Here is a 15,603-nt window from a genome sequence, read left to right on the forward strand (position 1 = left end):
AGCTACCCTGTTCCAATAACCAGCTTAAGTTTCTTAAAGAGACAGTTCACTTAAAAGTGAAAATTCTCGCATCATTTACTCACCCTGATTTCTGTATTCTCATGAGGAAATGTTATGAGGACTTGGATCAAGGATATTGAACACTAAAGGACCTTAAAATTATCATAAAAGTAGTCCATATACAGTAACTCATACACTATACTCAAAGTCATATGATGGCTTTGAGTGAGGAGCAAACCAAAATAAGTTTAAATTTAACCTTGACAGCCTAAATCAGTTTCATTACATTTTAGATGAAATTTCTCCTTTAAGCTTGATCAATATTGGAAAGCCCTTAGGACTAGCATTTTCACTGTTGTCTATATCATAACCTCGTCTTTTTCTGACAGTACAAGCAGCACTGAACTATGGTAATGATGTAATGTTTGCTCACACTCATGATGTTTCAAATCTGTATGAGTTTCTTTCATATGTGGAATGGAAAAGAAGATATTTTGGAAAATGCCTCTTTTGTTCATACAATGAAATTCAGTGGGGTACACACTGGACCCCATTCATTTTTATTGTATTAACAAAAGCAGTTTAAATATTTTGTCCAAAATAGTCAAACAGCTTCGAAATGAGGATGAGTAAATGATGTCAGAATTTTGTTTTTTGGTGAACTGTCAGGACTTTAACAAACCACTCATTTTGATTGTTCACTTCATCCTCTTCCTCTTTATTGTCAGTATTTGCTAAATTCAGCCATGAGAGAGAAAGATGTCAGGGAAAGTTGTCGTTCTCTGTCATGCTTCGACTCCAACAGAGAGCGGTTTCTGCCATTCAGGTGTGAAATTCCTTCTCGACTAAAGCTGAAGCGAAGGGTTGAAGGAGTTCAACTGTTGTGCAAATGGATTACTATGGACTAATCAAGTATACAGCACTGAGAAACACTTCTTAGGGAAATGGACGGACTGAAAATCTTCTCCGCTGTGATTGAACCACAGCCAATTTCATCCTTGGGAATTAAGGAACACTTCATTGAAAATATCTTCTTTTTTTGTTGTCTTTTGGCTGGGTTTTAGAGCTTGGAGATTAAACCAAATGGTAGTAGTTTTCAGCTACGCCTGCATATTAGCAGTAAACAGCGTAGCGGTCCCTAGGGGAACAACATCTAACTTCCTACCAACATCATCATTTCAGCCCTTCATAAGTTAGATAATGACAGAGAACGGGTGCCAACTCGACCCTGCACGTGTTCGCTGAGAAAACCCAAATCCTATCGCAATGCCAGGTTTGATGTGGCTGAAGGACCTAATTCAGAGGATGAACTTCCAGCGGCTAGGCATTGGTGTATTCTGAGCATTACCGAGAGGTTACAGCGGAGAGTGGAGCGGAGGCGACCATAGCAGGTGCGGTAGCAAAGTTGCATGAGAATTGCACATTCAGCAAGAAAAAAAACCCAGAGCTCAGGATTTTCGATGTGAAGTTAGGCTTTGGCTGCAGTCTCGCTTTTGACACCAAAGTGACAACCCACTACTGAAGCGTACATGAATCTTTCTTCACAGTGGAGTGACACACATTTCTCTGGCAGCCCCTAACACAGATCTGTTGCACCAATGTGGCACAAAAGCTTGGCATGCTTTTATGTTTCCTCTTGCATCAAAGTTCCCACATCAAATCTTGCTGGGATATAACATTTAACCAGACACATCTGGACTCACCACAAGACCTGGGAGGCCCTGCAAGCACCACAAGGTCAGCCATATTGTCAAAGATTCAAAAATTTGGCCTTGCTGAGAGGCTAATAACTGGGTTTTTTCATATAATATTGTTAGGGAGTTTTTAGTCTCACAAAACCACATATTTGACGAATAAGTCTAGTTTGCTTTGCTGCTTATTACACCCTCCTAGAAGCACCATATTGTTGATCGGCATGTAAAACAGACAACAATTTGTTTTACATGCTGTTTAAGATTAATCTAAAAGAGTTGATCGGAAAAAACAAAAGTGTCAGTCCAAAACACAAGACATGAATTGAAATGTGGAAATACTTCGTAATGTGAATTTCTGTCTTTCCAAAAGAATTGAATTATTTCAATTGAATGAATGTTTTTTTGCCCTACAATTCACTGCAAAACCACTAGTGTATCTACAGTGCAACAAATACAGTGATTATTGTTGTCCGATAGCTGAACAAATGATTCTTTTGAGTTGGTTCTTTTTATTGAACCATAAACAAATTGTCCTCTTATGATGAGTCATTCTGTTTAGTGAATCAAATGCACAAAACTTGCTTTTAACTTTGTTGTACAGTAAGAGTGAGACTTCAGAAAGTAGTTTCTGACTGATTATTCACATAACAACAGATATAAAGCCGTCCCTTGGCATTACTGGCATCGAGATCTACCAGCTGAGCTACAGTAGCCATAAATGGTTTCAAACTGCACAGTAAGCTCACAGACAAACTTAGAAGTTGTTTATCTAAAGGTGAGGGATCACATTCAGCCTCTACTAATTTTTATAAGGCCTGTTAAACCCCCTCAGGATTTAAGGAACATTGTAATTGAACAAATCCCCTCTAAGAAGCTGTGAGCAGGGCCGTGCGGTGCAGGATCCGAAAAAGATTTGATGTTTTCCTATGAATCATCTTAGTATAAAATGCCAAATGAGGAGGAAGAGCTGTGTTAAAAAAGATCCCTGGATCCCCGGATGACATTTTCACTCAAGTTTAATGATTATATGGAGACACAGAGGGTTTCAGTTTCAGCTTTATTGAGAAAACGGAGGAGAGAGAGATAGAGAGAGTGTGTGTGAGCGCGTTCTCCAGCGAGCGCATTGATCCGACAGTTCACTTGGTTTGTATTTTTCCCATTTACAGTGCGAGGGTCCGACCCAATGACCCGGCAGAGTCCATCCTGAATACAGAGAAGGAATAAATAAATAAATTAAACTGCCGATAGTTCAAGAATGTTTGTGAGCTCAAGAAAGCGAGCGGGCGCTCACTGAAACAAATAGCTACGGCAGCATTGAACCAATGTAGACACTGATTATTAAACAGGCACATAGAGAAACAGGTAAGCCATGTGAGCATCTGTGTGGAAGGTGAGCCTAGCCGTTCTGTACTAGAGTGTGTAAGGTTAGCTAAATATGATAAAACCTCCATCTGGGGAAGTGCTCAGCTGGAAACATGAATCGTAAATAAAGCAAATCATGTTTTGTATTTCTAAAAATGAAAACTGCTGCATGCAACGTGAGTGAGCTGTACTACATGTGATGGAGTGACAGTTTGAAAGGCACTGTGCCTGCTAATGTGGGCGCTAATGCGTGTATTAGCGTGGCTGTCGTGAGGGTGCTAATGAGGATGTACCGTGTTTGTTGTTGCAGAACAAATGAAATAAACAGTTTATAAACCGAGAAAGCATCCAGGCTTTGTTTTCTGAGCTGATGATTCAAAATGAAGTGATTCATTTCACTTCAGATTCATTTCCTGTTCTGGTGAAGAGGAGAGGAGAGATTTCAGCAGGCAATCTAATAACAACTAGATAAAGGTTTTATGTGTCTTTGTGAAAGATAACATGCTAATTTTATCTACTGCAATCTCTTGCATGTAAATCTGAGTTGTTGTCCTAACCAGCCAGTCAGTTACCATAATTAGGCTACTAAATGACAACTCGGTTAAAAGAAATGAGTTTTGTAATTATGGCTTCCATATGGTTTTACTGGTTTTCCAAGATTAGGAATCTGCATGGGAATTTTAGGGTTTTTTTTAAACTTTTTTTCAATTTTTTTTTTTTTTTTTTTTTTGTAGGATATGATGTATTAAAGGAGTAGCAGTAGAAAAAGAGTAAACAAAGAAAGAGAGGTTGATAACGTGACTTGGTTTTAAAAGTTTTTTTTTTCTTCTCTTTTGCTTTTTTGCCAAGTTTTACCCTCTGCATAGGGTGCTGCCACAAGTGTGTACGAGTGTGTGTGGTCTTCATTAAAGACCCTGGTCTACAGAATTTAAAATTCTGCTAATCAGCACTCACTTATTCAGGCCAAATAAACCCAGGACTTTTCCTAAAAAGCAGAGAGATATGGGAGAGAGGCAGCTAACATAAGCCTTAAGCCAGAGTCAAGACAAGCTACTGACAAAGACAATGAGATAAAGCACTCGGACACACCTGCTTGTGGCCAATTGTGCACATAAATAAGCAATTTTTTATCATTTTTGTGCACCGTCAAAGCAGATTAGGATCATAAAAGACAGCTTACTAAATTAAAGGGTGTTCATTTGAACTCAAATTGGGAAAGACGTTTAAATCATCTAATGGATGTAACAGATTTGCCTGCATTTTCTCTCTCTCTCGCTCTCAAACATACACCACTGTGTGAAACTTTCCCATGAGAACAGCTCAGAAAACAAAGTCCTGCCTGTTTCTGTACACCCGTCACAAAATAACCAGCATAGTATCCCAACAACAGTGTTCTGCAAATGATGCAAGAAGAAATATGAACGAATTATGACAATTAAACCTCAGAAAGTCTCTAGCTCTAAGCGGATTTCCTTTCCTGGAAAAAAAAATTAAGTCTTTCTCATCTCTATTTCACACAGTAATTCAAATGGCATTATTAGAGTGCTGCTCGCAGCAACTTTTTCCATTATAAACAAATACAAAATAAAACAAATTCCTGCTTTAAAAATCCTTACTGAAGACCAACTGAGGGAGGAGGGGTTGTGGGAACAGTGTGCTTGAGGCCAACCCGCAGTGACCTCTGACCCCTCGACTGCTACAGATGCTCCCTGACTGACCCAGTGGGCGGAGCCCCTGCCTGTCACTCACATTTGTACACGCCCCCTTCAGGAAGGCACGATTCAATGCCTCTTTTTTGTCTTCTTTGTTAGTGTGCACCTTTAAATATGCACTGTATAAATACACATACACACACAAAGGCCATCTGAGTATGGGAGAAGTGAGGGCACTTTCAATGGGAACACGAAATTAAAAGTGGGGGGTTGAAGTCAGAACAATCTGATTGTATGTCGAGTCTTATTATTAGTCTAGGTGCTCCTTTCTGTGAAGCTTCAATTATGGCGGCGGCAGTATATTAATAGATAAACCACTTGAGCAGGTATAGCTAAGAATCTGTCATATTGCTTTTGATGTTTGGGAACAGGGGCCTTTACACTGGAAATGTACAATTCAATGGACAAAAACATCAGACTTCAGTCTCAAAAGACTTTCAAAGTGGTCCGCATTTACAGTTGACGATAACTCCTTAGTCGTCTCGAAATAAAGCAACCGTCCCTGCGGATATAAATACAATTTTACAATTGAGTGCTCGGTTGATTTCCCTGCCTGTGTCTTTCAGTTACGGTCCTTCTCCCATTGCTCAACCTTGTTGAACAAGCTCGGAACGTGTGCGCAACTGCGTATGTGTGTTTACTGCAGTTTTAGGTAGCTGGGAATGGAGTAGTTGAACATAAGAAAGTCCAGTTTGTAAAGCTGGTACAGCTGGCCTTGCTGCTGGGAGCTGATGTTGTTGAAAAACATGGCTGCCATTTGGTCGGTGGTACGGGTGGATTTGGCAAACGACGGGAAGCGCAAGGAGTCACCCACCCCTGCCAGTTTGAGCACATAGTTGGCGTCCTCCTCCAGAGTCTCATACTTGCCCACTAAATCGTAGTGGATGTGGCAGGGGTGGCAGAGTGAGTAGACGGTCTGCCAGTGTTCGTTGAGCGGAGCTTCTCTCTGAGTGCCCGGATCCACCAGGTACTCAGCAAACTCTTGGAACTTCACGTCGGCGCCGCTCTGCAGCGCCTCAGTTGTTGCATTCTTGCGGTACCGCCTCACAATCTTCGTCCCATAGCGTTTGTGAAATGAGGTGTTGTATCGGAGCGTGAATTTGTTACGGTAGGCTGACACCAACCGCTCGAAGGGCTCGCGCACGAAGAGAAACTTGAGATAGCTCTTGAGCCGGTGGTTGATGTCGGGAATGCTGTACTGGTTGAGGGTTTTGAGGTTGGAGGGCACGTGGGCCTCATTGGACGGGATCTCCATGGGGTCGCTGTACTTGCCCCGGCCGCTCAGCACCATCATGACCCGCTTCCAGTTGGTGCAGGCCACCTTGGGGACGTAGCAGTAGATGAGCTCATGCTCCTCGTCCACCACAAGGTGCTTGAGGTCGCTGGGGGTCAGGACACGTCGCTTGCGGCTAGACGCGCTATAGGCACGACATGTGTCCGCCACCTTATCCCGCCGGGCCTGATGCAACACTGCCGCCACAGAAAACTCAGCCTAAGAAAGAGAAGAAGGAAAGGGTTGATGGTATTAATGAGAAAACAGACAAAGTAGGTGGAACAGTAGAGCATAGCTCAGAGGTGTCCAGTCCTGCTCCTAGAGGACCAATGTCCTGCAGAGTTTAACTCCAACCAGCTCCAACACACATGCCTGGAAGTTTCTAGTGAGTCTGGTTACTTTGGTTCAGGTGTGTTTAATTAGGATTGGAGCTAAACTCTACAAGACAGTGGCCCTCCAGGAACAGGTTTGGACACCCCTGGCTTCATGGGTTTATTTTTCAGGGAATGCTTGAACTGATAAAATGTAGACATTCAATGCAAGTCGCTTTGGATAAAAGTGTCTGCCAAATGCATAAATGTGAATATAAATGTAAAGACTCATTTCCAATGTGCAATTTAAAGCTCTATAAAGACCATAAATCAGCACGCTGCCATAAAGAGGAAAGTTTTGCACAAGTCAGTACTATTAAAATCTTATCTTAAATCCTCTACAGCAGGGACAATTAATTCTGCTCCTGGAGATCTCCCATCCCGCCAATTTTAGTTTTAACCCTTTAAGTTTAGTTTTAACATAACATCCTGTAACTCCAAATATTAAATGTGTTTAATTAGAGTAACATACAGTAACTGTGCAGGAACCCTTCCTGAAGGGTTTAACCTTATTAAAATTGATTGTTTTACCCAATATTTGTGCATGATATTTATATACTTTTTGCTATTAGCTTAGCATCATGCTAATGTCGAATTCTATTGCAATCAGTTGTAAGTCTTCCAGCGAGCAGAGCTATTTTATGGTGTTTATCCTATTAAAGAGTGCTCTTAAATTCCTGAACTTCTTCCACACTGTAACAAAAGCAGTGAACACACACCTTCTCACCACATCAAACAAACCCAAGACTTGAGAAATGTTCTGCTGAAGGCCTGAGGCAGTGAAAGCGGAATCTTGCTGAGCTGTGTGGACCCTTCCCTCAATCTGCTCAATAGGGGCCAAAAGTTAAAGGTCAGTCTAACAGGTCACTGGTGAATATCTATCTGTCTGTCTGTCTGTCTGTCTGTCTGTCTGTCTGTCTGTCTGTCTGTCTATCTATCTATCTATCTATCTAAACTTTCAGAATTTCACTTTTTGTGTGAACTATTCCCATTTGAGTTGTTCTTTAGTAGTTGAAATCGATATCTCTAGCTCTTGTTTCACTCGGTTTCATCAAGTTTCTTCATGTTGGATGTAATCTAACATTTACAAAGAGAACAGCACTGTACACTTCTCTAAAATCATTATTCAAACCTACAGCCACCCACATGCTCTGTCTCTGTGTGTGTGCGTATGTCTCTCAGCCTCTTTCACTCTCTTTTATACACACCCACTCTCATCAGTTTAAGCGCTTTATTCTAGTGGAATTTTCCCAGAGTTTGTGGCCAGTATCTGCGCTGACAGGTTTTAAGATTCCTAGAATAAAGCACCATTGCATCGCCTTATCAGCAGATAAATTAATATAGAAACCGAAACCATGTCTTTGCATATACAGATCGTAAAATCAGGTTGTGTAGACGTTTATTCTTAAAGGGACAGTTGACGCAAAAATTAAAATTGTCATTTACTCTCCTTCATGTTGTTCCAAACCTGTATGACTTTCTTAGTTCCGCAAAATTTCTTTCTAAAATATATCACAAAAGTCCTGATATTGTACTTTTATGGTGCTTTTTATCATTTTTGAAGCTTGTTAACATCCATCTTCATCTGCTTTCATTTTTTGGAAAAGAGCAGCATGAATATTCAATTAAACATCTACTTTTGTGTTCCACGGATAGAAGAAAGTCATACAGGTTGGAATGACACGAGGGTGTATAAATGAAGACAATTTTTATTTTCGCATGTGCTATTCCTTCTAATTTTAAAAGTTTATAGGAGACAGGCAGCATAAAATAATTAATTACAATGGATAACCATAATAATCAATCATTCAGTAGCAGGGTAAAATTCTTAAAACTTTACACTGAGCCTCATCAGTAGCAGGACAGTGTCTGTATTTGGCAGAGCAGTTCAAAACGCTGAGAGCTTTTCTCGGAAGCACAGTCTCTTTATACATATAGCTAATGATATATTGTTCACTCTGGTTCCTGCAGACACGTCAGGACTTTGGTAATAGAAAACCTTGATATAAAAGCTTGAGCGGACTTTGCTGCTATCGGCCCTGAACTCCATTATGCAGGGGTATAGATAGGAGAAATGGGGTCGTAAGACGTATGTGTATGTGATCGTGAGCTGTGTGTTGAGAGGGCTAACAACAGCTACACGTCAATGACCAAAGCTACGTTCAGTCAGTCTGTGTTTGGGATTGAAAGTCATATTTACCAACAGATATGACTCTCAAATGATCCCGTTCATACAACAGCTTACAGAAGCATCTCCGAGACTGTCTGTATGAATAAATAAATGAAGTCAAGCTCCTTTTCTGTTGTCACAATAGCTATGAATAATGATTGTAATCATAATAGTAAATAGAAACAATAGTAAATATCAGAGATTGTATTTCTGTAATACTAAAAATTAGTGGTCAACCAATATACTGTATAGGCAAAGTTGTTACTGAAAAGCAATTTTAAATCCTAGATTACAAACCCTTGTACATTGTTACTTACATTTTTATTTTTAAAACAAGAATCAAGATGTTGCTATTTTTTAATTAAGTTGAAATAATTTTATGAATAGTAATAATAATGGTATTAAATTATTAGAAATAATTTAATGGAAATTAAATGAATTATTTAAATATTATTTAAAATAAATACTATATATATATATATATATATATATATATATATATATATATATATATATATATATATATATATACACACTGTATATATTCATTTAATTGAGTCAAAAGTATAAAATATTTCTTATAGATCAGTTTTTATTAAGTTATTTTTCAGATAGTTTTTTTATATAATTTTTATAATTATTTCGCTAAACATTATATAAAATAAATCAATTTAACTGCAGCAATGTTGTGCAACTAACTTCAAGTTCATCAAGTTTATCAGATTCAAAAATGTTTTTCATATAGATTAATTGACCAAATTATTTTAAATATTTTCATAAATATGTAAAATAAATATTCATTTTATTGCAGCAATGTTGTGCATCAAAAATTATTTAAAGTTTATATTAATTATTTATTCATTATCTATTTATATTGATTAATGTTCAAAATATTATAGTAAATATTATGTAATAATTTTTTATTGCAGCAATTTTGTTTAAATGTTATGTATCATTCAGTTAAATCATGTGATATTATACACATATACAGTACACATCAGCCTTTCTGAAATAGCGGCCAACAAAACACAGGTTCACCACTACTAGAAAGTCTTCATAATAAACACTCTGATCATACTTTATAAATTCATATTTGCATATTTAAGAGAGTCACTTTGTTTATAGAATGAGGCTGTTTATAACTGAACTGTGTGTGAACAGAGCCAGATTGAGGCTACCGTCCACAGGATTTGTTATTTTTTCCTGCCTGTTTGTCTCCTGCGCTCACACAGATCCAGCATCAATCTTCAACACACACTTTCACCTCGTTATCACAGAGCAGACAACGATGCTAAGATATATGTGGTCTCTCCCTCAGCCTATGTTTCTCTCAGACAAAAACACATTCACATGGTGCTCTGTCAGTCTGTAGATGCCCTGAGCTAATTTATTCCCAGCACACACTGCTCTCCACTGCAGTTATATAGCTGGAATGCATTCACATTGCAATAATACCAGAACGACACACACAGAGATGCCCGTGGAAACAGGCAGAGGTTTGTGGGAAAGAAAAACAGATATATTTGCATTCAGTAGCAAAATGCATTAATAAAGAATTCAGCATAAAATAATTGTAAATTATTTGATAAACAAATATGTCGAATAACAAGTAGATGAAGTGAGTATTCGGCTGGTCATGTGATCTCAAAATATTGAGATATGTAAAATAAAGCAGTTTTTATGAGCCTACTGATATGATTTTAACTATATTTTTTTCCAGAAGTACTGTTAATTTCTTTATGTGTCAAATTTGAATGAGGAAAAAATTACTGCACGCACATTTAATGAGATTCAAATCACACAGTAAAACACAGCTGGCAGTAGCCTGAGGTAACTGTAACATTTTGTCAAGTCGATACGCTACAACAGAGCTTTGATATGCGCAAGTGTGTTTGAGGTACGTTTGTGTTTATGTGCGGTACATTTATCTTCACCACGTTCTGGCTTTCCTGAAATAAACAGAATGCAAACTTGAACAGCACCATGAGCAAAGCATTAATAATCATACATTCAAAGCATCTGTTTGCCCACCAGAGAGTGTTTCTTAAATATATTGGCACTTTTGGCCCTGCGGAAGTTTAGAAAGTAAACTCTTGAAAATACTTTTTTACACTCTAATTTACTTAATTTGTCTTTTAATAATGTTCATCCTTGGAAAAATGATTTTGCCGAGGCAAATTTCAATTTCAATATAAGATATTATTTATTAAGATATTGATAAATATTTTTTTTTCATATTTTTAAATATATATATATATATATATATATATATATATATATATATATATATATATATATATATATATATATATATATGGTTATATAAATATTATAACACATAACAACTGAGAAAAATGAAGGTAAATGTGGTAAACTTTTTAGATTTTTTATTTTTTTTTTATGAAAAAAATATCTGTTCACACTTAAATCGATTTTTCTCAGTTATTTGTGCAAAAATAAAATACAATAAAATAAAAATCTTTATCAGTCTTTTATATAGATATTTTTATTTGTATGCATATAATTGATGCAATTTTTATGATAATATAATAATTATATGATTGTTAAACATATGATGGATTTTCAAAATTTAACACAAAATCTTATTGAAAGTTGAAATCTGTTAGTTTGCATAAAAAATCCACCTGCGCCCTTAGTTGAAGAAACACCCACTATGTCTCACTGAAAGTTCGCTGCTTTTTAGGAGATTGATTCTCGGTCACTGAGGTTATGATTTGACCCCGTGACCACGACGACCTCAGAAGCTCTTATAAGCATGAGATGAATTATTAAAGAAAGTCAAAGCCTTGCCTCTCTCATCCTTTCCTCCATCTGTCCTCATGCTAAGATTTATCATCCATTTATATGAGCTCAGAGAGAGAGTTTAGCACACTCAGAGGGCTTAAGTTTAACTCAGAGAATTCATTTAATTTCCTTACTGGAGACATGCACAATAAAATGAACAGAGTAAAATTTTCAGAATTAGATTCAAATCAGTTTGCACTTCTTAATATATGCATTAACATTTATATTATATTATATTATATTTATTATATGTTAAAACACACAATATGTTATATGACAAATACTGTAAATTTTAATGTAATTTAAATTTCTGTGCAGGTAAAGCTTAATTTTCAGCATCATTACTCCAGTCTTCAGTGTCACATGATACTTCAGAAATCACTCTAATATGCTTATTTGGTGCTCAAATATTATAATTTATTATTAGTATTTAATTATTAACAGTGGTTAGGGTTATCAATGCTGAAAACATTTTTTGCTGCTTAATTTATTTTATTATGTTACTTATTTTTTCATAGTTTTTTGCTGAAGAATTTCCAAATATAAATCTTTTAAACAATATAAATGTGAACTGAATGTACCTTTGTTGAATACAAGTATTAATTAAAATAATAATAATAATTATTATTATATCTTACATAACTTTTAAATGGTAGTATATTATGGTTTCACAAAATATTAAGCAGCAAAAACTGTATCCAACATTTATAATAATCAAAAATATTTCTTAAGATCCAAATCAGCATATTAAAATGATTTCTGAAGGAGCTGTGACACTGAAGACTGGAGTACTGGAGCAATTTAAAATATATTCAAATAGAAAACAATTATGTAAAATTGCAATTTTATATTTATATTATGTCAATTACATTATGCAATCTATTTAAAGCAAGTATTATACATAAATATATTATCTTAATATATTGAATGATATATAACCCGGCTATTCCATGCTAGTATGGTGTTTGAAACTAAATACATTTGTTTGTTTTTCAAAGACTGATCATCTTAATCACATCATGCAGAAATTCGAGCAGAATTGGTGCTGATGCACAGGAAGTTTATTCTTATCATTCTTATCATTCATGCATTACAGCATGGACCCGTCAGGCGGGCAGCGGCTGTTGCTGTGGCGATGATGATGGTGATGATGATGATGATGACTCATGCCTGCTGCGCTGAGTCCAGCTGAGTGCTGCGCTAGTTTGTGTGCCCGCGCGTCTGTCTGTATTTGCTCAGTAAACACCAAACTGCATGCCAGTTCTCAGAGTTCTGTTCAGTTAATACCTCTTTCAGCTCTCGCAAACACATATTCATACACACGCGCGCGCGCTGCTGATAAAGCTGTCCTTGTGCATCTCTCCCCCTCACACTCAGTCCCAGCAGTCCCTGATTCGACACGCTGCTCGTCTTGACGGATCTCTTCTGTCTCTTAAAGCGGAGGGCTTGATTTAGCGCTGCTGCAGTAAAACTGACCCCGTATCAATGAGAGAATGAGAAAGAGACGAACGCGCTTCTGCCCCCAAACCCTTGTTCACAAGAGACCAAAAGTAACTTTTCCATGATTTTCGATAACAGCCACACAGCAGGGATGAACTCCTCCTTTCTCATTAAAACACGAGTTTACACTTCATTTTAACAACCTACTAAAAAGGTCAAGCCACTGTATGATGATGTCTATTCCAGTGTTACATCATAGTATGACTGCATCATCCGACAATACAATCAGTGCCTTTACTGTGGATATTCTTACATCATTTTCATATTTCGTTTATGCTCATACATAAAATAAGGGATTTTAACAAATTAAACAGACTTACTGAAAATATATATTACTTGAAGAAATTGCATAATGTCAAGTAATCATGTGACTTCCTCTGACCTCTAGTGAATATCTAATAGAGGTGTATATGAACACCACCCAGGAGAGGGAGGGAGACTGGAGCGGCCGGAGAGATAGAGAGAGAGATGGGGGTGGGGGGTGAATGGGTGCAGTGTCGAATGCCCTCAGCGCTCAAACAGGAAGTTTCCACTGGCTCTGCCCAACACTGCCAATGTGTCCTTTCTACTGGCCAGGTACACGCGCAAACACGCACACGTCAACTCACAGGGTGCTGCATTGAGAGGTTGAGTAAAAGTGCAAGGGAAATGCTACCATGTGCGCTGGCAGTGTGTGATAGAGGATTATGGGATACCTCTAGAGTGATGTAAGACTGTTACACTAGTATTGAAGAAGTTACTTTGAAACTAAAGCTTTAAAATGAAGCTTTACTTTAAAATGTTTTGACATTCAATAAAAGACAAAAACAACAAAATAGGTAAAACTTATATATATATATATATATATATATATATATATATATATAGTTATATAGTTATTTTTTTTAATGTAAATTAAATATTCCTATTAAAAATGTTGCACTATTGTGCATTAGGTTCGTACACTGTACATTATATAATTGTAAAATATATGTTAAAACAATCAATCAGACCTGAATAAATGTTTCTACACATATAGAAAATATATGTATATATATATATTATTGTACATTTATGTATATTTGATAATATGAATTTGATCGTGTAAGATATATTCTGGTATATAATTTATATACTTTTTTATTATTTTGTATTTTTTTTATATATTTTATGCATATATTATTTTAAAGAGCCATACATTATATACCTGAATCAAAAACGTCACAAACAGTATTTTTTATGGAATACTTTATTTCGCTACTAAATATTCAGAGAGTACACAAATAAGTTATTTAAATCTTTTCCCCCCAAACCAGTTAATTAGAATTAAGCATCCAAATTAAATGACTTACTAAAATTGAATTAAACTTGAAATATGTATTTAAGTTAGAAGCTTTGCTACGTTCCATTAGTTATTCACTGTGTAGATTTGGACACACACCCTCTTTTACCTCGACCCACCTCACCAGAAAAACCTGCCTTAAGATAAACAAATAAAACCACGCATTTCCCACTGAGCCAGCGAAAGAGACTCACACAGAGGACAAGGAGAGGCGAGGGAGGGAGGGTGGGAGTAACAGGAAAAGAGTGAGAGATCCTGAGAAGTCGATGTCAAGCCAGTGATTTTCCACCTCTCGCACCTGAAAAGCATCTTACACTGAGCTACAGAGACAAGTGGCATAGAGGAGTTCAGTTCAGTGAGTTCACAAACTAATGTCAGAGCTGTGTGCTGCTGCTGCTGCGTGCTGAGGGAAATACGAGACAACTGATGATTTGATTATAGTTCTCCTCTGAAGAGTTTAAACGTAATGAAAGGCTGCCTGAACTTTCACCAGATTATCAAAGACTCTCTCAAACACTCACACACACACACACACACACACACAGACAAAGGGTATTAGTTTTACAAACTTGCTTTTATATTAATGATTTACTGATTTCAGTATAGATTATGTGTGTGTGTGTGTGTGTGTGTGTGTGTGTGTGTGTGTGTGTGTGTGTGTGTGTGTGTGTGTGTGTGTGTGTGTGTGTAAATGATCTATATAATCTAAAGTAAATATATATTAAAATATTTAATACAATAGCAAAACCTGGTAGACAAACATTTTAAAATGCTTTAATTTGATTAGTTTAGTTTACTACAGTTTTGCTTTTCTAGATTTCTAGATTTATTTAGATTTATTTCTCTTTATTATATATATATATAATATTAATATAATATTAATAATATTTACGAAAGTAGTTGATAATCCAATAGAACATTTACAGAATATATTAGTAATAAAATGAAGACTTAAAATTTTAAAATAGCAGATTTAGTGGAATAACATTTTTTAAAAAAAAGCTTATATTTATTATATTATTTTATTAAATAAAAATAGAACAGTGAGTTACTTTATTGTGCACTTTAGTGAACCTTAAACTAAAGCCACAAGTCTCTGCTCTGTGCTCCAGCATTCAGTCCCAGAGCAAAGCCACATGTCCGTAAACATCTGAATATGGAATGCTGCAAATGACTCTGACAGTAAAAGAAAGCAGTGAGGATTTTTAAAGACCAGTGAAACTGATTCCGAGATGAGAGTGTGAAATATATGTGTCAGTTTGTGGGTTTCTGAGTCAGATTCATTACGATAAGATACGTCTCTGTGCTTGTCTGATCTTGCATCTTTTCATGTTTTCGTAATTGTTTGTGATGTTTGGGGTGTGTGCAGCCCTCAGGTGTTACCCATCACTCTCT

General features: G+C 36.6%; 1 protein-coding gene across 2 annotated transcripts in view; it reads right to left on the bottom strand.

The window, feature by feature from the left end:
- Positions 1-2,732: 2,732 nt before the first annotated feature.
- chst11 (carbohydrate (chondroitin 4) sulfotransferase 11) overlaps positions 2,733-15,603 on the bottom strand; it is a 38,854-nt gene continuing 25,983 nt past the window's right edge. For both annotated transcript variants that reach the window (XM_019073176.2, XM_019073175.2), the window contains exon 3: positions 2,733-6,260. In XM_019073176.2, the coding sequence (XP_018928721.1) occupies positions 5,406-6,260 (855 nt within the window). In that variant the 3' untranslated portion in view covers positions 2,733-5,405. The remainder of the gene's footprint in view (positions 6,261-15,603) is intronic.

This window comes from Cyprinus carpio, chromosome A4 (assembly GCF_018340385.1).
Source record: "Cyprinus carpio isolate SPL01 chromosome A4, ASM1834038v1, whole genome shotgun sequence".
NCBI lineage: Eukaryota > Metazoa > Chordata > Actinopteri > Cypriniformes > Cyprinidae > Cyprinus > Cyprinus carpio.